This window comes from Colobus angolensis, unplaced genomic scaffold (assembly GCF_000951035.1).
Source record: "Colobus angolensis palliatus isolate OR3802 unplaced genomic scaffold, Cang.pa_1.0 Scaffold86, whole genome shotgun sequence".
Classification (NCBI taxonomy): Eukaryota; Metazoa; Chordata; class Mammalia; order Primates; family Cercopithecidae; genus Colobus; species Colobus angolensis.
The window spans coordinates 4,193,702-4,216,932 of record NW_012122487.1 but is presented as its reverse complement, the minus strand read 5'-3'; the positions used below and the strand labels follow the sequence as shown (position 1 = coordinate 4,216,932).

The 23,231-nt window shown below is 40.3% G+C and overlaps 1 protein-coding gene and 1 pseudogene across 1 annotated transcript in view; one reads left to right on the top strand and one right to left on the bottom strand.

The window, feature by feature from the left end:
• The window catches only part of ADAMTSL1 (ADAMTS-like 1), a 441,112-nt gene that overhangs the window by 231,937 nt on the left and 185,944 nt on the right, over window positions 1-23,231 (top strand). The window contains exons 14-15 of the mRNA XM_011930366.1: window positions 9,931-10,232; window positions 18,634-18,763. Of these exons, the coding sequence (XP_011785756.1) occupies window positions 9,931-10,232; window positions 18,634-18,763 (432 nt within the window). The remainder of the gene's footprint in view (window positions 1-9,930; window positions 10,233-18,633; window positions 18,764-23,231) is intronic.
• Window positions 15,073-15,627, bottom strand: LOC105503468 (annotated as a pseudogene).

The following is a 23,231-nucleotide window of genomic DNA, read 5'->3' as shown; positions in this document are numbered from 1 at the left end:
TTCAAGTCCTGACAATACCATTTACTCAGCAGTGTGGCCTTAGAAATCATTGTGTTCCAATATTATCATCTAGAAATTGAGATGAAAGTAGTACTATTAAAATATAATTTTCGAAAGGGTACAATCATAAGTCTCATAAAAATATAAAATAATCACATGTCAAAAATGTTATTATTATTATTATTTTTTGAGATGGAGTCTCGCTTTGTCACCAGGCTGGAGTACAGTGGTATAATCTCAGCTCACTGCAACCTCCACCTCCTGGGTTCAAGTAATTCTCCTGCCTCAGCCTCCCAAGTGGCTGAGATTACAGGTGTGTACCACCACACCCAGCTAATTTTTGTATTTTTTTTTTAGTAGAGATGGGGTTTCACCATGTTGGCCGGGATGATCTCGATCTCTTGACCTTATGATCTGCCTACTTCGGCCTCCCAAAGTGCTGGGATTACAGGCGTGAGCCTCCGTGCCCAGCTAAAAATTTTATTTAACTCACAAATTATTGAGGAAGCCAGTGTGATGCTAAAACTAGTTCAAATGAGAATTTGATTTAAAGTTTATATTTTCTACCAGACAAAACCACTTGCAATGCCATGAACAGGAAAATGTATATATTATTATGGACAAGAAACATCTGTATCATCACCAGACCTCTACAGGGAAACTTCTATCTCTATGGAGTTGCAAAACAGACTAACTAGCCAAAGACCATCAAAGGCTCATAATTCCATAGAACAAGACCACCCCTGGAAATTTGCTAGAAAATGCCAGCATTTCATTGAAAAGACAACCAGTAATCTCTTTTGCCTATTTCAAAATGTTTCCAACAGTACCCATCTCCCAACAATGTCATAATGAGTTGTATATGTAAAATGCATAACGCATGTAAGTGTAATGTTAGCTTATTATTGCTATATTAAGGTGGTGGTAATGGAAATGGAGAAAAGTAAATGAGTTTATATTTATTTTCAAGGGAGAATTTATAGAATTTGGCAATCAGTGGGAAGTGAGATGTGAAAGAAATTGAGGGGTCAAGAATAACTCCTGATTTTTTACTTGAGCAATTGGGTAGCCAGTAAAATCCTTGGCTGTGCTGGAGAAGATTGGAAGAGGATTGGGTTACTGAAGGGGGAAATCAGGAGTTCCATTTTGGACATTGTAAGTTGGAGATTGGAGCTGCCTTTGAAACTTAAAAGCAAAAATGTCAAGAAGGAAAAAATAGCAATGTGCAATAGTTAAGAGCACAAAACCTTACTAGTTGTGTAACTTATGCTTCAGTTTCCTCATCTGTCTATTAAATGGGAATAATAATAGTTTTATCTCATAATGTTCTTGTTCAGATTTAACAACTTTTGTTTATAAAGCACTTAGAATAGTGCCTGTCACATAAGAAACATTAAATAAGTTTTTGATAAATACATTAATTAAATTAATGTTTACTTTTTTCCAAGAAGAAAGTTCTAGAATAGAGATTAAATACTTAGAAGCTTCATGTACACTGATGGTATTTGAAACTAGGAATCATTGATGAACACATTGGAAGATAACCAAGAGAGTTTGGTGTCATGTAATTCAAGAGGAGACAGTATTTCAAGAAGTGCTTGAAAGCAACGGTCAATTATGTTGAATGCCATTGGAAATGAGACAAAATGAGGATTAGATTTGTTAAGAATAGCAGACAGTATGAGGCCTGTGTTCTTAGAACTTGATACCTGTCTTCCTCCTGGCCTTTTTCTTACTGTTAAAGAAAAGCAACCACCTGATGGTCAGCAGGACCCTCCTTTAGTAAGACTCCTTATAATATCTGATCTAGAACCATATCCGAGAAAAGAGAAGGCAGAACTTCAAGATGACTTCAACGAAGTACTCAAACATACAAGATCTCAGGCTTTGAAAGAGCCAGTAGTCTCTGGATGAATTGGAACTTTCAGAAAACTCATCCCCTGAAATATTTTCCTCTAGTATAAAGTCTCTTTGAAAGGAAAATGTGCTCTTTAATGCAGTCAGCACTTTTTTTTTTTTTTTAACCCAACTTCCAGCACTGAGCATTTTCTGCAAGAAAGACATTCAGGCATTCTTGCAGAGAGGCCAGCCGCCTCTCAACCCAAAAGAGCATCATTATCATGAGAAAAAGTCTGTTTGTTACTTGGACAATGCCTCTAAATATAGCTTTTCCATGTGTTTTGCTGGGTTTTTTCCTTTTTTTTATTTTATTTATTTATTTATTTATTTATTTATTTATTTATTTTGAGAGCGAGGCTGGGTCTTTCTTCGTAGCCCAGGCTAGAGTGCTGTGGCACAATCGGAGCTCACTGTAACCTTGAACTCCTGAGTTCAAGAGATCCTCCCACCTTAGCCTTTCCAGTCGCTGGGACTCCAGGTGTGTGCTGCCACACTCAACTAACTTATTATTATTATTGGTAGATATGGGGTCTTGCTTATTGCCCAGGCTGGACTCAAACTCTTGGCCTCAGATGATCCTCCTGCCTTGGCCTCTGAAAGTGCTGGGATTACAAGTGTGAGCCACAGTGCCTGGCCACTTTCGTATGTTTTTTAAATTAAGTTCTTCCCTCAAATTATTACTGGTTAGCAACATTAGACAGGGACAGTCACTCAATTCTTTTCTTTTCAAGTAGTTGTATTGGTGGCTGCTTCAAATTATTTGTTTTATTTTCATTTCCAGGATCATTCTGTTTTTGATTATTCTACTGAGGCACCTTACAGTGCTGAAGATGCCTCATAGCCTAGGCATGACACTTGAGGATTTGAGAAATCTATGAAAAGAAGTGGTGCTGTCAGATGTTGTGAGGAGTGATGTCCTAGAACCTTTGAAAAATTTTGCCTGGAGACCTCAATATGAGTTGCATAACTAGCATGAATTATTTGCAGTTCCAGAGAGTTGTAAACAACAGCAGTTGAGAAATATTTTCATAATTCCACATTCAGATCAAATATCCTTGAGTAAAGATCTTTCCTAATAAGTAGATTCTCATTTCTGTGGATGGATTTAAGCATGGTTCTAAGTAAATGTAGTGGAATATTTGGATAAGTATTTTCTCAAAACTTTAATGCTCCAGCTATATTTTAAGATTGCCTTAATATTGTAGATTTTACAAGTAATTTTAAAATTACTAAAGTGATTCAATTGAAGAGTTTCCCTTCCATTACAGCATTCCAAATGGTGTTTGTTTATTTATCTTGGAGGATTTATTTAAATCTTTCTTTTTGACATCACTAAGAGGTAAGTAGAGGCCAGGCACAGTGGCTCACGCCTGTAATCCCCGCACTTTGGGAGTCCAAGGCGGGCAGATCAGGAGGTCAGGAGATGGAGACCATCCTGGCTAACACGGTGAAACCCCATCTCTACTAAAAATACAAAAAAATTAGCAGGTCATGGTGATGGGCGCCTGTCGTCCCAGCTACTTGGGAGGCTGAGGCGGGAGAATGGCGTGAACCCGGAAGGCGGAGCTTGCAGTGAGCTGAGATCCGGCCACTGCACTCCAGCCTGGGCGACGGAGCGAGACTCCGTCTCAAAAAAAAAAAAAAAAAAAAGGAAGTAGATAAGAGTAGAAATACAAAGAAGGTGTTTCCTTTTCTCTCTTTCAAGCTTCTTTCTCATCCAGTAGCAATTTTTTTCCTTATTTATCCAAAAGCCTCTTCAGATGCCAAAATGTGAAGCTTAGGTTTAGTTAACTGCACTTTATCCTAAGGCTTTTACTCCATTAATGTCTCAAGGATTGCCCAGAATCAGGAGAAGGATCAGCTTTTCAAAGTTTAAAACATATATGTAAGAATGAAGATTGGGTTAAAAATATGATGAGGCAATATGGAATTACATATTTTACCAATAAAGTATGTAAATTTTTTGGTCCTAAATAACATATTTATGGAAAAGACTTTTTGGTTAATTCAGAGTAGAAGTATTTATGAAATATTTTCTTTTTCCAATACACTATTTTCCAGATCCCTCTGTGGTCACTTGTTAATGGTAAGATTTTTAAAAGGGAGAATCCATGATTCTCATGTAAATATAAAATGAACATCTGTCAAAGATTTTACCTACCTCATTAACCAATGAGGGAACCAGTAAGATGTTACAGCCAATTCAAAGGAAATGTAAAAGAACCCTGTTTATTCAGACAAATACGAATGCCCAAATGACTTTACAAATAGATGCAAAATAGGTCTAGCTACAGGGCAACAATCAACTGCATTCCACTAGACACAATCTGTATTTCTCTGGGCAAAATCATTTGCACTATCAATTTTCTCCACTTACAGGGTGGTAAAATATAATTGCTCAAAGTCAATGAAAGGCTAAGACAACCTAGAAAGAATGCACTTAACAGAGATATCCAGTAATCAGTAATCTTTGGGGTTCTTTTTTTTTTTTTTTGAGACAGAGTCTCACTCTGTCACCCAGGCTGGAGTACAGTGGCAAGATCTCAGCTCACTGCAACCTCCATCTCCGGGGTTCAAGCGATTCTCCTGCCTCAGCCTCATGAATAGCTGGGATCACAGGCTCATACCACCACACCCAGCCAATTTCTGTATTTTTAGTAGAGACAGAGTTTCTCCAGGTTGGTCTCGAACTCCTGACTTCAGGTGATCCTCCCACCTCAGCCTCCCAAAGTGCTGAGATTACAGGCATGAGCCACTGTGCCCAATTTTAAACTCTAATTTTTCTCATATGTTATTCAGTTTATTCCCTTCTCTTTTTTCACCCTACTGTCATGCCACCACTCACATACACAAACATACACCAAATGAAACAGGTAAAGAGAAATCCACAATGCCTATTGGCTCATAGCTTGAAATGTAATAAGATTGAAAACCTGTACCTACATTGAGTATTTTTAATGAGACTTCCTGCATGTTTCAATTTGCATTTTTAAAGTAGGCCATGAAACTAGTGATGGCATCAAAATAAGACACCTATAAAGCTGTTTTTATTTTTAATCATCCCAATGATTTTTAAAACAAACATATATGAGAAAGGAAGAGAGAGGAAAGTAATAGGATGAAAGGAAAAGTTAATTTTCACATTGTATTAGTCCATTTTCACATTGTATTAGTCTATTTTCACATTGCTGAAAAGACATGTCTGAGACTGGGCAATTTACAAAAGAAAGAGGTTTAATTGGACTTACAGTTCCATATGGCTGGGGAGGCCTCACAATCATGGTGGAAGGCACGTAGGAGCAAGTCACATCTTACATGGATGGTAGCAGGCAAAAAAGAGAGCCTGTGCAGAGAAACTCCTGCTTTTTAAACCAACAGATCTCGTGAGACCTGTTCACTATGACGAGAACAGCACGGGAAGGACCTGCCCCCATGATTCGGTCATCGCTCATCAGGTCCCTCCCACAACACATGGAAATTATGGGAGCTCAAGATGAGATTTGGGTGGGGACACGGAACCAAACCATATCAAATATGTTAGTTACAGACCATGTAGACATACACGTAGAGGCTAGTGCTAGCTAGTATCTGTGGTGACACGAGACTAATCAACGAAGAGTAAGTTGTTTTTGTTTAACAGTATATTAATAAAGTGATTATTTTTATTATTTCAGTGCATGCTTCTAACTCTATAGTAGTCACTAATGAACTTTTAAACCACTTCGGGATTTTACAAGTGAATTTTATTGTCACTGTTTTCTATTTCATAAAAGAGACTGGTAATTACTCTAGTTAAAGACTACATTTTTTGTTAATGAAAGGAACAATTAAGCTTGCAAATAGGCCGGCCAGAAGCATACATCATTCATTTGCCAGGTGTGGTTTGTTGTTGTTGTTGTTGTTTTAATTTCCTGAAAGGAAAGACTAAATACAGAATTCACGTCAGTTACTTCTGAAGTTTTCACCCATCTTCTAAAGAAGTCATTTGTCAAACCATTCTTCATTCATCCAACAGTAGTGGTGCTAACAAAAAGAATTTTCTTTTTTTTTTGAGTCAGAGTCTCACTCTGTCACCTATGCTGGAGTGTGGTGGCGCGATCTTGGCTCACTGCAACCTCTGCCTTCCGGGCCCAAGCAATTCTTCTGCCTCAGCCTTCCGAGTAGCTAGGATTACAGGCTCCTTCCACCATGCCCGGCTAATTTTTGTATTTTTGTAGAGACAGGGTTTCACCATATAGGCCAGGCTGGTCTCGAACTCCTGACCTCAGGTGATCTGCCTGCCTCGGCCTCCCAAAGTGCTGGAATTAAGGCGTGAGTGCCCAGCCAACAAAAAGAATTTTTAAACTTCCCAAATTTTAACCTTTTTATTGTCCTTTTTTACATGAAAGTGATTAACATAGTGATTTAAAAACAAAAATTTTCCCTCTATTTTAAAGGTCCCTCTTTAAAGCTTCTAGCTCAGCAAGTGCTGTTCAAGATGAGACTTCTAAACATTAGAATTAAACCTCCTAACTCGCTTGCCTGCCCTCTCACTGACCTTGCTTCCTCCCACTTGTGGCCAGAAAACTCAAAATAGTAAATACGGAGTTGGGAGATCTAGGGACTTGGGGAAAAGCCTCCTATGAAAAACAGTTATTATTCATTTGGCCATTTGCACTCTCAGATATTTTTCTTTTGAAACATAATCTCCTGCCTTCAGTAAGAGAGATTATATTATATCATACACTGTATGCACTAGAGAAATTAAGATGACTGCCAAAGGACAGCACCACTTAAAAACCAAATTGTTTTTAATTGGTGTGAACTCGATGAAGACCTAAGGATAGTGGATTGGGAGATAAGCCAGTGAGGCTGTTTCACATTTGATAAAACTCTCATTTGGGAGACATAAAACAGACGTTTATTGTTTTTGCTATTAACCCTAAATGTCTAGATAGTAAAAAATTACACACATGTGCATGCGCACATATATATGTATATGTGTGTATATATATATGTGTGTGCATGTGTATATATGTTTTAATTGAAGCATGATGCCTTAAAATGAGTTTCAACCATTGCAACAAGTTCATGGGGCTTCAGTAGAATGGCCTTTCTGTTTTACGTGCTTTCGGTGTATCTTCTTAGTTCTGGAATGACATCAAATACGAAGTCATTCATATTATAGACAAGCAGAGCTAAGGGTCTAGTTTGTGCATCATTTATATTCTAGATCTTATCTGGGGTTCACTTAGAAAACACCAATCAAGTTGGCTACTTGTCATATTCCATAAGCTTATACATGTGAAAAGAGATGAAAACTAAGACCTAAAATAAGTTTGAGGATTATCTATGGATCTCAATGTGTTTGTATCTCTACCAAATGTTTTTTCCTATAGCAGGGGTTGGAAAGCTATAGTCCACAGGCCAAATCAAGACCCTTCCATCACCATCCCATCACCTCCTTTTTAAAACTAAAGTTTTATTGGAACACAGCCACACTAATTTGTTTACATATTTCATTCCACAATGGCAGAGTTGAGTAGTTGCAACAGAGTTCACACAGTGTGCAAAATCTAAAATATTTTCAATCTGGCCCTTTATAGAAAAAGCTTGCCAGCCCTTGCCTTGTTATAATGGTTCCTAAAGAGGACTCTTTATAAGCAACAGAACCATAATTCTTATTGCATAGAAAAAGCTGATAGGGTGCAGTTCTTCTTGAGATCTTGCCATCTTTCTGATTCGAAAACAAAATTTGGTACCACACTATTAAAGAAGTGTTATTCATTACACCATTGTCAAAGCTGGCAGGCAAATCATTTGCTTTTGTGTCTTTCTTGCACACAAAATAGTTTTGCATGCATTTTCCTTTGTGTCTGCACCTGTGTGGCAAAATTCGGTGCTTATGTATCTGTTATGATTCTTGTCACAGGAGCCAGGCAGGTGGATGTGAATGTGTAATAAAAGGGTTAAAACGATTTTGCTGGCAGCTTTTGGTTTTATGTTCCTAAAAACCTCCTGCCGGGGGCATTATTTAAAGCAAGAAGACTTTTTAATATTTTAGGATACTATTTTTTTCCAAGTTCTCTAGTTGCAAAAGGTGGAACAAAGAAGTCAAAAAGGTGAGAGGGAGGTGAAATTGTGATGAGATTTTCTTGGGATAATTCTGGGTGGCCAGTCTACCCTCATTCACGTTCCTGACAAGGCTATATGGGGGCCTTTGTTCTCTCCTAGTGGATGACTCTTCAAAGGTAACTGGGGTCGGGCCTTTCTCAAAGGGTCTCTTGCCATGTCTTAGAGCACTCAGTGCTGTTTTGGGGGAAGTCTTACCTTCTGAGCAGACCACCCCTGTTCCACATGAAGCCCAGGCTCAGGTCCAGGCCACATGTTTGTTGTGTTCCTTCCAGTTTGAAAACTTGGATCGGTTTGCTGTTAGAATTTCAATTTTCCTGAACCAGATATGAACCATTTGCACTTGCTAGCATCTAATGCTATAACCTTCTTATCAGATCTTTCATTGTCTGCCAAAGTCGAGGTTAAGGAGCCAGGTTTGCATGCCTCCTCAGCATGACTCCCTGTGAGAAAGCAATAGGATCATGGAAAAAATGAAAAATAAAAAATCATCCCAAAGTTTTTGTCTGAATTATACTAACTTTTTGAAACTATTAGTGATTCCTTCTAGGCCTTTTTTTCCTAAGTCCCTCTCAAGGTCATTATAGTTATGGTCATGGTTGATTAATGAAGGTGGGAGGACATTTTTGGAGATTTGGGTATTTTTCTACATTCTAGAGAAAAACTCAGAAGTTCTTACTAATGTAGCTTGTTTTAGGGGACTGGGTGTGAGGATGTTGAGCACACTTGTCTGAATGCAAAACCTCTCATTTACAGTGGTATGCCTGTGGATTTACATTTGTAGCACAGCTTTTCTCTATGATATAAAAAGAATTGGAGCTCAGGCTGATTCAAAGAATGTGTGAGGAACAAGACTTTGCACCATTCTTGGAAACTTACACACAAAAATACCTTCTTATACATATAAATAAATCTCGGGAAGCATATTGAACAAAGAAAGTTACAGAATATGAGACCCAGACTATTAAAAAAAAAAAAAAAAACTTCCTTAAATATCTCCAAGGGCTTATTTTGTTATCAGTATCAGTCTGCTATAAGAATAGCCAGCCACTTGCAAGAGGCACAAGTGCTGGTGTCACAGGGCAAACCCCAAAACTGAGGTCCAGCCTTGGTGGGACCTCATGGGTTCTTGGCTTCATGCAGGAAGGAATTCAAGAGCTAGCTGACAGAGCAAAGTGAAAGCAAATTTGTTAAAGTAAAGGAATAAAAGGGTGGCTACTCCATAGGCAGGGCAGCCCTGGGGGCTGCTGATTGGCTATTTTTATGGTTATTTCTTGATCATATGCTAAACTAGGGGTAGATTATTCGTGAGTTTTCCAGGAGAGGAATGGAGAATTCCTGGAATTGAGGATCCTCCCCTTTTCAGACCATATAGGGTAACCTCCAGACATTGCTACGGCATTTGTAAGCTGCCATGGCACTGGTGGGAGTGTCTTTTTAGTATGCTAATATATTATAATTAGTGTATAATGAGCAATGAGGACAACCAGAGGTTGCTTTTGTTGCCATCTTGGTTTGACAGGATCTGGCCGTCTTCTTTCCAGCATCCTATTTTATTAGTGGGGTCTTGTAAAACAAATTCCTATCTCACTGGAATTTAGAGCGAGGAGAAGAAACCACCAATTCCCTGCTTGGAAGAGCTTCCACTGTGGGTGCAAAGCAGGGAGCAAGCAGGTGGTCTCTGGAATGTCTTGCAGCTGGGAGTTCATGTGACCTTCATGAAGCAAGCAACCCAGAAACGGTGGCAAAATCGCTTATGAACTAAACTGAAGCACCATCACTGGACAGGGTGGAGGAGCCCTGAGCACCCCTGGGACAGTTCTGGGCAGTGGAGGCGGGTGGGATGCAGCCCCTCACAACCCCCATGGCCTCCTGCCTGGGGCTTCTCATCCTGTTCTCTTGTTTGCTTGCTGACTGCAGGTTCATCCCAGAGGCCTGGTCGGCCTGCACAGTCACCTGTGGTGTGGGGACCCAGATGCGAATAGTCAGGTGCCAGGTGCTCCTGTCTTTCTCTCAGTCCGTGGCTGACCTGCCTGTTGATGAGTGTGAAGGGCCCAAGCCAGCATCCCAGCGTGCCTGTTATGCAGGGCCATGCAGTGGGGAAATTCCTGAGTTCAACCCAGACGAGACAGATGGGCTCTTCGGTGGCCTGCAGGATTTCGACGAGCTGTATGACTGGGAGTATGAGGGGTTCACCAAGTGCTCCGAGTCCTGTGGAGGAGGTAAGAAAGGGGACTCCGGCTCAGATCCCCCACCAACTTCTTGCTCTTTTTCTCTCTCTTCTCTTCCTGCGTGCAGCTGGGTCATGTGACTGCCTCAAATCCAAGAATGATAAGTAGGACTAGGAGGGGAGGCAGCCATTCTAAATGTAAAGCACACTGAATGAAACACAGATGTATTTCTTTCTTGGCTCCAGTGGCTCTCAGACTGTCAGCTGTGAGTGGCCAGTACAACAAATGCTTTGGCTTTCAGTTGTCATTCTGATGTCTTGCAACATATCATCGTGTATCTGGCTGAGAAACACAGTTGACACTGACCTGGCAGCGCTCTCAACATTGTTTTATTGATCTCTGCCCTTGCCTCAGTGCATGCCATGTGAACCAAGACCCAAGAACTAGTCGGAGTACCTCCGATGTACTCAGCTGATTTCCCAAAGTAATAATCTGTTTACATCTCGAGAAAGGGTGTCTAAAAGGTAACTGATACGGCGGTTACCTGGAGCTGGAGAGGAGTTTAAAAATCAAAGTCTGACCCCATCCCCATCTTACAGATGAGAAAACTAAGAGTCAGAGGAACAAAGTGATTTGTTCAAGATCATACAGCTGGTGAGCAACAGAGCTGGGAGTAGGACAAAGCGTTCCTTTCTCTGTCTAGTGTCTTTCCATCATACCATACTTCTTTAAGCACCTAGAGAATTCTAGAAGCTTTCTCATTATGAGTATTAGTTAACTCATGTTAAATGTTTCCACATATATCCACCTGGTTCTCCTTGGTGTATTCAATGGTGATAGAACAGTAGATTCAGTGACTCTTTCAGATGTTATGAACAGGATTGTAGTGGCAGAGGAGGACATTGAAATCAACAATTGATTCTTCAAGATTACGATCTTTCTTCCCGCTCTAAAAATACGGTAGATTCATATTGACACCATCTCCTATGTCTAATCCCAAGAGAGATTTTAATAGATGAGGAAGTGCCAGATCTTTCCCTGGCTATCAGTAACCCCTTTGGGCATGCTGAGATTCTGTTTTCTCAGCAAAGATTCTTAATAGCCGGAGGAAAAAAGTACTAAAATGATTTCCCAAAACTGTTTTCTAAACCATGACATTTTAGAAACTTTGAAAATGCGTCTTTTGTCGTGATTGAGAACGTAAGAATAAATGTGCCACACTGTTCACATGTAGTTGAAAAGGAATGAATAGTGGAACAAGTACTAGCAAAGAATCAATTTTCTCCAGCAGGTCTTTTGTAAGCGTTTCATAGTCCTGATCTTGAGGTTCTTGTTTGTTTCCACGTCTTCCAGTTTCAAACCCTGGAATTCTGAAGTGTTTTAATGGAGAGCCCTGGTATGTTAAAACCTAAATTCTTATGTTAAAACAAATGATTCTGGAAGGCAGTTTCCTGGAACTCAGTGAATGTAACTGTGTTCATTTGGGACTCTTCACTCACTTTGAGGACATCTTTTCTTTCACGCTTAATGAGACAGAAGTGTTAAATAAGCTTTGGTGATCTCTGGAGCCTGGGCAGGAGCTGAGAGATCAGGTAGAAAGGCTGTTAGCCAGTGGCTACAGTTGCTTCTTTCCAACATAACAGATGACTCAGAATTCAGATGGTTGTGCTTTCATCCCCGATTTCCATGATCACCTGAATTGAATGATCATTATTTCTAGTCTAAAACAAATGTGCTTTAAAACATTATTTATGGTCTCTCAGTTATGGTTCTCAGTTACAAGTCAAGCCTGGAACTTTATGAACAGATGGAAAAAATAGATGCAGTAATGGAATATATAAATAACCAGATACCTTTTTCTTTAAGAGTCTAACCATTCTGCTGACCAACCAAGGGTATAAAATTCGAAGTGTCAAGTGTATGTGGAATGTATTTAATTTAAAATGTTTTCAGAAGATATTGATTTAGAAATAAGACTTGGATGTTTGAGATACAATTGATCTCTACCTATAGAAACGAAGTGTTTTTATATAACATAAATTGTACATCCTTTATATTCAAGGCAGGGTATGTTACTGAAATTTCTTGGGTCTTTAAATGTCAACAACTGAACACACTTACCTTCAGTTATGTCACTGTGCCAAGGTAATATATTTATGCCTAAAATGTGAGAGTTGAAAATTCCAAAGTGATGAAAATGTGCTTGGATTATATGGTCCATATGATGCCCATATGCACTAAAAAATTATTTTGGTATATAGGACATGTATATTTTTCAAGTCTTTGTTTGGCAGTAAGATTTTACTGTGTTATCAACTTTGATGTTTCACCAAGATGTAACCCACAAGGTAATATATATTTTTAATTATTTCTGCTGAAGCCAACAAAAAATGTGCAGGATTAATAAATAGATTTTAAATCAATTTTGGGTTGTAGGACCGGTCAGGCTAATTTTATTGTTTTTGTAATCTCAAGAGATGAAATTGGATAGACATAAAAGTAACCTTTCACCTAGCAGAGGTAGCAACCAGAAGGAACTAGTTAGTAATTTAGTCTGTAGTTGGTGGCTGCGTTTCCCTGAGCTGTCATCAAATATCATGTAACAATTATGCTATTCTGGGAGATATAAACACTGAAAATCCCATTTTCTGGAAGATTGCACGCGAGCCTAACCTGCTCAGATCTGTATCCTGTGTCCCACTATCACCTCCTGGTTAGATTTTAATTTCCCACATATGAACTGTAGGGGTTATCAAGGAAAGCAACACTGAGCCCGATCAGCTTTATTGTATTGAACTCCTAGACAGTAAAATCCACATTAAAATCTAGCTGGGGGAAAACTTGACATTGACTTCAGCAAAAATGGAAGATGAAGCCTTGTACCTGTTGTTCCCCTTTTCTTACAAGTCCTCTCTCCTTTTTGCTTCTGTCAAGAAAAGAAAACCCAGAATCATCAACTACTGTGCTTAAACATGTTCTCTGTCGGTTTACAATGTCCTCCTAAGAGCATGTATTAGCTGTTTTGGAAAGAGCACAAACTTGATGAGCTAACTTCTCACGTCGTGCCTGCCTCCCATGGGCCAACTCTACTGTGAACTCTAAGGTGAAATCCTCAGAATTTTTCCCTCCTCCAGCTTCCCACACTCCCCGTTCCAGGGTGGCTCCCTCACTCCAGGTTCATCCTCCCCAGGCATCCCATTCCCACCTCCCCTCAGCCTCAGCTGCATGCTGTGCTTAGAATGCCCTGCCCTTTAGCCATTGCATTTGTTCATCCTACAAAAATGTATTGAGTGTTGACCACAGGGCTGACCCCACATACTACTTAATTATGACAGAACTTCTGTCCTTAGCTTCACCCACCACCCTGGGCTCCACCTAAGAAGGATGAGGCAACTGTTCCCCGTGACAACAGAGATTTAACGCACAGCCTTGGGGAGGCCTAGTGCCTTGTTTTAGAATACTTTAGATTAGAATGTAGTAACTCTGGAATGCTTCTTAGTCTCAGCACTTCATTACCCCATGAGTTACTTTAATTTCTGAGCTATGATTATTGGTTTAGGGTAATGTAAATTTGTGTTTGACAAACCTAAGGGAGGAGATTATTGGTGTCTTTCTAGAAAGGTAGCCCTTACTTTCCCCATTCCTTGCAGTCTTAGAAGGGCCTAAGTTCTTTTTTTTTTTACAAAATGGAACCACTTTAATTAAGGCTTTTAGTTTACATTTGGCCACCTCAAAGTAGCTGTAACATTAGGTTGCTCAGTTTAAATATTGTGGCTCACTGTTGGATAGACACAATCTTTACATCCAAACATTAATGCATACAAAGCAACAAGGCATTGTTAAATAAAACAGCAATAGTTACTGCAAATTAGGCCTTGTGACCAATTACATATGATTAAAATTACTTCCCACATTCACATCCACAGTACTCGTCCACCATTTAACATCTCAACCAAAATGTTACACATGTAAAACAATCACTAACAGGCAAAAATACTAAACCTGTATATTTGAGATTGCAAATACACTTATGCAGGAGCCAGGAAGCAATTCACAGTGATAATCTACAGCTGCAGAAGCCTGAAAATGATTTGTAAAAATTGTTAAATCATTAAAAAATTGTTTGAAAATATACACTTCTTGTCGTAGACACCCACTGTACATATAACTATAAACATTGTTCCTTATATAAACAAAAAAGGAAACATATAATAAGAAATCTGAAAAGTCTGGACGTTTCCTTCCCAACAGATATTAAAGGCAGTGTCTTTAAGACATTGTACTGAAAGGACTATCGTATTTTAAAGATAAGATCACTGTCTCCATATGTTTTTTAAAAAATTTAAAAAACTGTATAGCTATATTAATCAAAGCACTTATTTTGTACAATAATAATGACCTTAAATTTCTTTTAACAAAAACTACAATAAACTACAAGTATCAAAGAAGCAAAGTTATCTGGAGTAGTCCACATAGGAGCTCTTTGGACTTTCTTTTATTATGCTACAATAGTGGTGCTTTTAGGATTTATATTATTGTACTCTGCTATACAAAGTATGAGGCAGGGGTAGGGTATTCAGTACACCATTTTCATACGTATACAACATTAGTGGATGAAGAATGTCTCTTAGCAGTAATAATGGATGTAGCCTCTGCTTTTACCAGCTGCATACTCTAGGACTATTATATAAGGAAAAATCTCTCTTGTGATACTGGAAAGTGATTAGAATGTGCAAACTGATATAGTAGCTTTCATCCGCCTCTTGAGGGGTTCCACCACAGGAAAGTCCATTTAAGATGTTGCTAGGTTTAACAAAGTTGGAATGCTGGCACTGCTGAATTGGGCAACAGTTCTTCAGACCTCACTCAGAGCTGCAATGCATTTAGTACATTAAAGCAGCTGACATGAGGACTTTTCACGAGCCTTCCCAGGCACTAGAGTTTTTCTGTTAATTTGCCACACTAGGTCATAAAAGATCTCATTAACATTTATTTTTGATTTTGTAGAAGAATCCAAGAATGCACAGTTGTTCCATTGTCTTGCTAGATTTCAACCTTGTTCCTTCCCTACAACTCTTTCATCTTCCAAGTCATCCTTATTACCAACAAGAATCATTGGAACATCATCAGTGTCTTTAACTCGAAGAATCTGTTCTCTCAAGTCTTGCAAATCGTTAAATATGGGCTGTGCTGTGATGGAATAAACTAATGCAAAGCCTTGTCCATTTCTCATGTACAAATCCCTCCTTGCTATAAACCATTCCATTCCTGCAGTATCCAAGATTTCAAGCCTATACTGTTGTGCATCTACTTCAACTTGCTTTCTATAAGAATCTTCTATCATAGGATCATATTTTTCAACAAAAATTCCTTGAACAAATTGTAGAGTCAAAGCAGACTTTTCAACGCCTCCTGAGCCAAGAATGACTAACTTATACTCATGCATGATGCAAACTTGTAGAAACCTAGTACTTCTCACACTGTCACCGGGTTCCCGCAGCCAGTATCACTCCCACGCTCCCTCCGGATTGCTACTCTCGACTCCACAGCAGTCCTGCCGCTGCCGCCGCCACTCCGGCTGGTTTACACACCTGACTCTGGGCGAGGTTTGGCAGTGTCCAGAAGGGCCTAAGTTCTATCAAGAAGGAGTTCACAAAGTGGAAACACAGGTCACGTTACTCACACACCTGATACAGTCACTTTCAAGTAAAGCATGTGACGAGCCCATGGCCCACTTCCTGCCTCAGGATCGTTGACCCAATTTCATAAGGTTTTCAACAGACAAATAAAGCCAAAATATGTTTTGTTTTAGAGTCTCATTTAGAATTTCTTGAATACTACCAAACAGGTAAATGAGTTAAAAATTTAACTTCTAAGATCACCACAGCTCTAGGTTCTGCATGGGGTAGAAAGCTACATCCAGTGACTTCGCGTCACTACCTTAATAATGCTAGGCTATTCCAGTGGGAAGTATCAGTGATTACATCAACAGTTTCTTATGAAGTGTTTGGCTGTGTCGTCATGCCATGAATTTCAAGTGGCTCATCCGAGCTGCAACCAGGAGAACACCCTGCAGTCAGCATTACAGAATATAATGGAATAATTTGAATGTCTAGTAGAAATCTCAAATGCTCCACCCTGAACTGGCCATGATATATTTAAATTAAATTTCGAAGCTCATAAACAATTTAGAAAAAAAGGAAATATAAAGATACCATCACAGCCACAGGGTAAATATTGTGATTCGTTTTTTATTTTTATTTATTTATTTTTGAGACGGCGTTTTGCTCTTCTCACCCAGGTGGAGTGCAATGGTGTGATCTCAGCTCATTGCAACCTCCACCTCCTAGGTTTAAGCAATTCTCCTGCCTCAGTTTCCCGAGTAGCTGGGATTACAGGTGTGCATCACCACAGCTGGCTAATTTTGTATTTTTAGTAGAGATGAGATTTCACCATTTTGGCCAGGCTGGTCTCGAACTCCTGAACTCAGGTCATCCGCCCACCCTGGCCTCCCAAAGTGCTGGGATTACAGGCATGAGCCACTGCGCCCGACTTTGTGATTTTTTTTTTTTAATGTTTAATTTCTCAGACTTACAAGGAAGAAAGATGATTTGGACTCCGGTTGAGTCATTTTTTAAATGATGGTCTTCCTGAGTGGACTAGATTAATGTCACATCAGCCTAGCAGGTATTAGCCGACGATTGAGCTGATGACTTCTTGGAGAAACACAGGGTATGTAGGAGGAGAGCAGCATGATGGGTCAACTGTACTATACTAGGTAGTGTCTGATGAAGCAATGCAGAAAATAAAGCAAGGCAATATGTGTGTATTTATATATATTGCTAAGTACATGGATAGTCCCAGACTCTGCTATAACTATATATAAATGTCTAGCTATAGATAGGTATCTTCTCTGCTATAACTATATATAAATGTCTAGCTATAGATAGGTATATTTAGATGTAAGTATCTTTATATACACAGCTATGTATGGCTGAAGGCAACTTAGTGAGAATGTCCTGTCTTGCCTCTTCACTGAAACTGAACTCTGCTGAAATGATTCCAGACAAATGCCTAGGTTATTCCTAAAGATCTCCAGGGAAGCAGATATGACAGCCTCTTAATGTTTTTAAATATTAAGTCTATTGGTCAGTGCTAAGGGCACAGCCATCCTCAGCTTTACCATTTACAGCTGTATGACCTTAAGCAGGTCTTTTCACCCTTCCCAGCCTGTTTTCTTATCTGTAAAATGGGGATAAAAATACTGCTTACTTTGTGCAGTTGTTGATGCATGCCAAGCTCTTAGCCTTGGTACCTGGTTAATAATGGTCATCCTGTAAATGTTAGCTATTATTATGACTGGGCATCAAAATGAAATGTCTGGTTATTACATTGCTCATTTAAATGTCTCCACAAGGGGGCCAGGTGCAATGGCTCATGCCTGTAATCCCAACACTTTGGGAAGCCGAGGTGGGCAGATCACTTGAGGTCAGGAGTTCAAGACCAGACTGACCAGCATGGTGAAACCCCATCTCTACTAAAAACACAAAAATTAGCCAGCTGTGGTGGCACACACCTGTAATCCCAGCTACTCAGGAGGCTGAGGCAGGAGAATCGCTTGAACCCGGGAGGCAGAAGTTACAGTGAGCTGAGATCGTGCTACTACACTCCAGCCTGGGCGAGATTCTGCCTTAAAAAACAATTAAAAAATAAAGTAAAATAAAAATAAGCGTCTCCCCAAGGGCCCTGCAGACCACCTTGGAGAACTTCCCAGTGTGCCAGTCACTGCTCAAACTGCTGTTTCACTAGCACTGAGTCAGGGCATGTGGGTGTCAGTGGAAAGGTTGTTTTCCATGGCTGTGGTTATTATGCATCTTATTCTCTTTCTTTGTTCCAACTTCCAAGGCTGCCTTAGGTCACAAAAGAAATGAACCAGAATCAGAACGAAAAGAGCAAAGACTGGAGTCCTAGATTCAAGACCTCAAGAGCCTAGCAGTTTCCAGAATTCTGGACATAAAGCATGACCTTGGGCCTCCCTTCCAAATACAATAAACTCCCATCGATTAAAATACAAGATGTGAAGTTCTTAGGCCCTTTTTTGTCACCCTGTGCTCCTTGTGCGTTGAATTATCACGTTCCAGCCTTGGTGGCATTAGCCTCGTGGCATTTTTTAAGCATTTCAAGAGTCTAGGTAGCAGCCTGTCTTCTGTGGGGGAGTTGCCCTCCTCAAGGAGCATGCTCCCAGAGGCAGCAAGCTTATGAGTACTTTCTCCCAGCTCGAGTGATGCTTGACAAGATTGGCAGTCCCGGGCTTTAAACTGCCATCTCTGACATGCAGCAAGAGTCCTACAGATCACAGGGACCTCCCACCAGCTGCCTTGTCCACACTTCATCACCCCCACACGCACACACCCACTTTGCACTCTGACCTGACCGTGTGATTTGTACCCAGGTGTCCAGGAGGCTGTGGTGAGCTGCTTGAACAAACAGACTCAGGAGCCTGCTGATGAGAACCTGTGCGTGACCAGCCGCCGGCCCCCACAGCTCCTGAAATCCTGCAATTTGGATCCCTGCCCAGCAAGGTAAGGGATGTGTGGCCTGCCCTGCTGTCCAGGGGCACGTACAGAACTGGGTGCATCTTTCAGTGGGCAAGACTAAAACACTTATTGTTACTCAGTGTTTTGAAAACCCATTAGCATCAGTTCAAACTTTTAGTCAAATCCACTTAAGTTTAATTGAAACCAGGGTTTTGGAATTCCAGCCCAATCAATGGTCATGCCAGAGTCTGGAAGATACCGTGCATGCACATGAGCCTGTGGCATGGCTGGTAGGTGTGTGTGCCACTCAGTTGCTTTCCCCTAAAGGGAACATGAGGTGACCACAGATTTCATGGGTTCTGCCACCTTTGAGCCTGTGTCCTAAGCTCTCACACTATAGTAATGAACTGGTCTGTGAATTGCAAAATATAAGGACCTGAAGCAATTGGGTGGTATAGTTGATCCACTGTGAAATCTATATGCACACAGCATGCAGATTCATTATAGCATGCTCTGGCTGTGTGTGTGTCATTCCACATGCGTAAAATCAATTAGAGCATTTCATTGTTCAGCCCTGCCTGGGTCTCATTATTATCCAACCTTGAGTCACAGCCTTGACTGAGTTAATCAATCCAATCACTGTTTCAGTCCATACAATTTTATGGTGTCTTAAGAAACTGGCCTTCTAGATACTTCTTTTTGAGCAAAGCTCATCTATGGGTTTGGAAGGGAGACATTTAAGAACCAAAGCCAGACTTTCAAATCTGCTGATGGAATGAAGAAATGTTGCTGAATAGGGTCAGATCCTAGATAAAAGGGGGAATGCTGATTTCAAATGATGGTTTTTCTCTTTCTGCAAAGTGTGTCATGTAAGAAGCAGTTAATAACTGTATTGTTGTCAGGCATTTACAGTAGTTTGCTGGTCATGCTGACGCACTGCTTGTATTATTTCCCAGCTGGCTAGATTCCTTTCTTTGGGACTTGGAGGGTACAGATCATAGTCCTCCTGCAATCAGATGGAGGCACGTCCCATGGTGACACTTCTCCTGCTAGTCACCAGAGTTGTTCTGTATGATGATCTGAATGGTGGACAAGGGCATCCTCTCTTCAAATACAGAAGTTAAGAGGGCAACTCATGCCACATTCTCCAAGGCAACCAGAAAATCAGTCAGCCACTGCTTTGGAGAAGCACCCCACCGATGAGAAGAGCAGTCAACAAGATAGAGTCCAAGTCAGGTCCAGTACATGAAATCCTGAGTAACCTCCTTTTCTATCCCTGCCCTACCTGGTTCCACATCTCTGTCCTAACTTCGCAGCTCTCTAGTTGTTGAGCCTAAGTGCATGGACAAAGGGCACAAACTTCTATTTGACTACAGTCCTGTCATCTAGGAAGAAGTGGTATCGATTCAGCATGGAAAGCCTGCAAAGTTCTTTGTTAGGCAGCCAAGAGGCCTGGCTTCTCATCCAGCTGTCACCAACTAGCTCTGTGGCATAGGGCAAGGTGTCTGCCCTTTATGTTTCCACATCTGCAAAGTGAACTGGTTGTACATGATGATCTGAGGTCACCATGACTTGCTCACATGTCCCGTGATTCTTTATTTTGGAGGCAGAAGCATTAAACAGCTGCTTCTGCTGTGTGCTAATGATTGCTGTAATTTCTGTTCTGCTTATTTGCCATTATTTGAAAAACATGCAAAAGGGTCTTTCTAACCACATTCCTGTGTTGTAACAACACCCAAATGCTGAGGCAGTGCTGAGGAGTTAGTGCCTGGGACTTGCTTAAAACTGCTGGGACTCGTGGTCCCCAAATCCTTCTCTGAGCAGCAAAAGGAATAAGACATGAGATGTTACTTCTCATTCTCAGAGTACTAACTGTGGTTAAGTTAGATAAGGTTAGGTTATCCTGTGACCCTTTTGTTGACTCACAGGCAAGAACTGTTGTTGAGCTGAATGTATTTGCATTTGCTCCAGATAAACTCAGTTCTCTGATTTCCCAGCAGCCAACTGTCAAGCCAACAGGCAAGACCTCTCACTGGGCACAGCCAGGAGTTTCTTGGGTCGATCATACACGTTTAAACATTTGTAGAAGGTTGCTAATTATAACAATAAAGGGGACCAAATTATAATGGCCTAATCCCATCCCAGAGTCAAAATAGATTTTCCTCCTAAAAGTGATATTTGTATGGAGGTTCCTGTCCTGTGGAATATCTCACTCTGATGTCAGAGAAGAATCTCTTCTTCCCTTCTCCTGGTGTTCAATGTATACAGAAGAGAAAATGTGTTTGATAGGAGCATAATAGTGTGTTGTTTTCCCACACAACCCACAGCTTCTGTTCTGTTGGAAGCAATTTAGATCTTTAGTTCACAATTCCTACCCCACATGGTTCAGCGTTCCCTGTACATTTTTGTGTATCTTCTGATGGGATGTAAGTTTCTAGACCGTGTCCTTTGGGGTCTTGGTCTGTGCTGCCATGCCTGTGTTTAAAAAAATACCATAGCATTTTCAGTGGGACGTAACAAAATGACATTTCAAGTCTTAGCCGCTGGGCCTTTGTCTCTGAGAGGTAACCCCCTGGTTAAGATAAATAGCTTTCCCAGGCAGTCGTTAGTCCCACTGAACACCAGTTAGGAAGCCACTTTTTTTCTTGTATGTGGTCAGAGTTATCAGATCACATGGAGAATACCAGAGGCCCCAGAGGGTAAGTCCAATCTGTTTAGCCAGGCTTTCTAAGGTTAAACTTGACTTCTCTTGACTCTGTGTGATGGCAGGGATTGTTCAGAAGCACATGTCTAACTTTAACCAGGTTTAGGCAGATATATCCTCATACCTGGTTATTCACGACAGGAAGATGTTTTCTTGAGCTGAAAGTATTCTGATTGTTCCAATTTGTATGTTTATGTGCATGCAGTGCCTACATTTTTTAGAACACTTTTTAAAAATAGTTATTTTCTGTTTGAAGAGTACTAGATTTTTAAAGTTCTTGTATCAGCTTTGTGTCTGAATCCTCCTTTCTGTATTTCTGACACCTAGTATAATGTTTGACACATAGCAGATGCTTATTAAGTGTTTATTATATAAATGAGTATGAAGGACCAGGGCAAAATTTATAGGTAGCAATGTTTGGACCATATTATCAATGACAGCTGGGAAGACCTCAGTGTTTTCTCTCCTCTGCATCCTCCTTATCCCTTCTCTCCCACCTTCCAGATGCTGTTGATCCTTTCCTTAAGCTTAAGGCTTTAAATGCCAACTTAAAACATAAAAAGCCTCAGGATTGAATCTTTTTTTTTTCTTTTTCTTTTCTTTTGAGACAGTCTCACTCTGTTGCCCAGGCTGGAGTGCGGTGGTGAGATCTCAGCTCACTGTAAGCTCCGCCTCCCAGGTTCACACTGTTCTCCTGCTTCAGCCTCCTGAGTAGCTGGAACTACAGGCACCCACCACCATGCCCAACTAATATTTTGTATTTTTAGTAGAGACAGGGTTTCACCGTGTTAGCCAGGATGGTCTCAATCTCCTGACCTCATGATCCGCCCACCTTGGCCTCCCAAAGTGCTGGGATTACAGGCGTGAGTCATCGCGCACGGTCAGGATTGAACCTTTTATGTTATCATGCATGTATGGCAAAGTATCCCCCAAGTAAGGATACAAGGACAAGGTTTAATAGAAAAGAGAGGGAGAGGTGGAGGTTAAGTAAGTTATAGGCATTACCTAGGGAGGAGTTTGATTGTCAGGAAAGATTGAAAGTAGTATATGGAAGACAGATGTTAATCCCTTCACAATTTTGCCTAAGATTAACCATAAGAAGTTAGGACCATTTTTGCTCGTGAGCTGCCAGTGAGAATTTTCCATGAAAGTTAATGAGTAATTTGTGTATCTAGAAGCCATATCATCCACCCAATCCTTCAGTGGTGAAACCAGCTCAAGGGAGAAATGCCCAAAAAGCACCTAAGAGCAGTCATTAAAAAACAAATCAGCCTCCTGTTCCTAATAAGGAGGTTTTCTGTGTTGTTATTATACAAGGAATACATGAATATTCTCATTCTTTAAAACTCAAGCACAACAGGAGTAATAAAAAAAAAAAAGGTACACCTTCCCCTTTCACCACCATCTTCTTCAGTTCTAGTTCCTTCTTCTACCCAGAGATAGCCATTGTTAATGTTTTGCTACATATACTTCCAGATATTTTTCTATGAATTTATACACATATAAGAACATATACAAATAGATAAAGCTTTTTCCCTTTGTAAATGGGATCTTACTGTGTGTATTGTTGGGAAACTTGATTTTGTCATTTAATATTATGCACTAAAAATCTTTTACATCCCTGAGACACCAAAATAAAAGAATCAGCACATTGATTTAGACCTGCTCTGTCACTTTCGGCTATCTGACCTTCAAGAGGCCATACACCTTTTGAATCCTCAATTTTCTCATCTCTGAAATAGGAACATAGTAGACACTCAGAAAAATTCATTATCTTCTCCTTTCTTTTCATTTTCAAACTAGTACTTC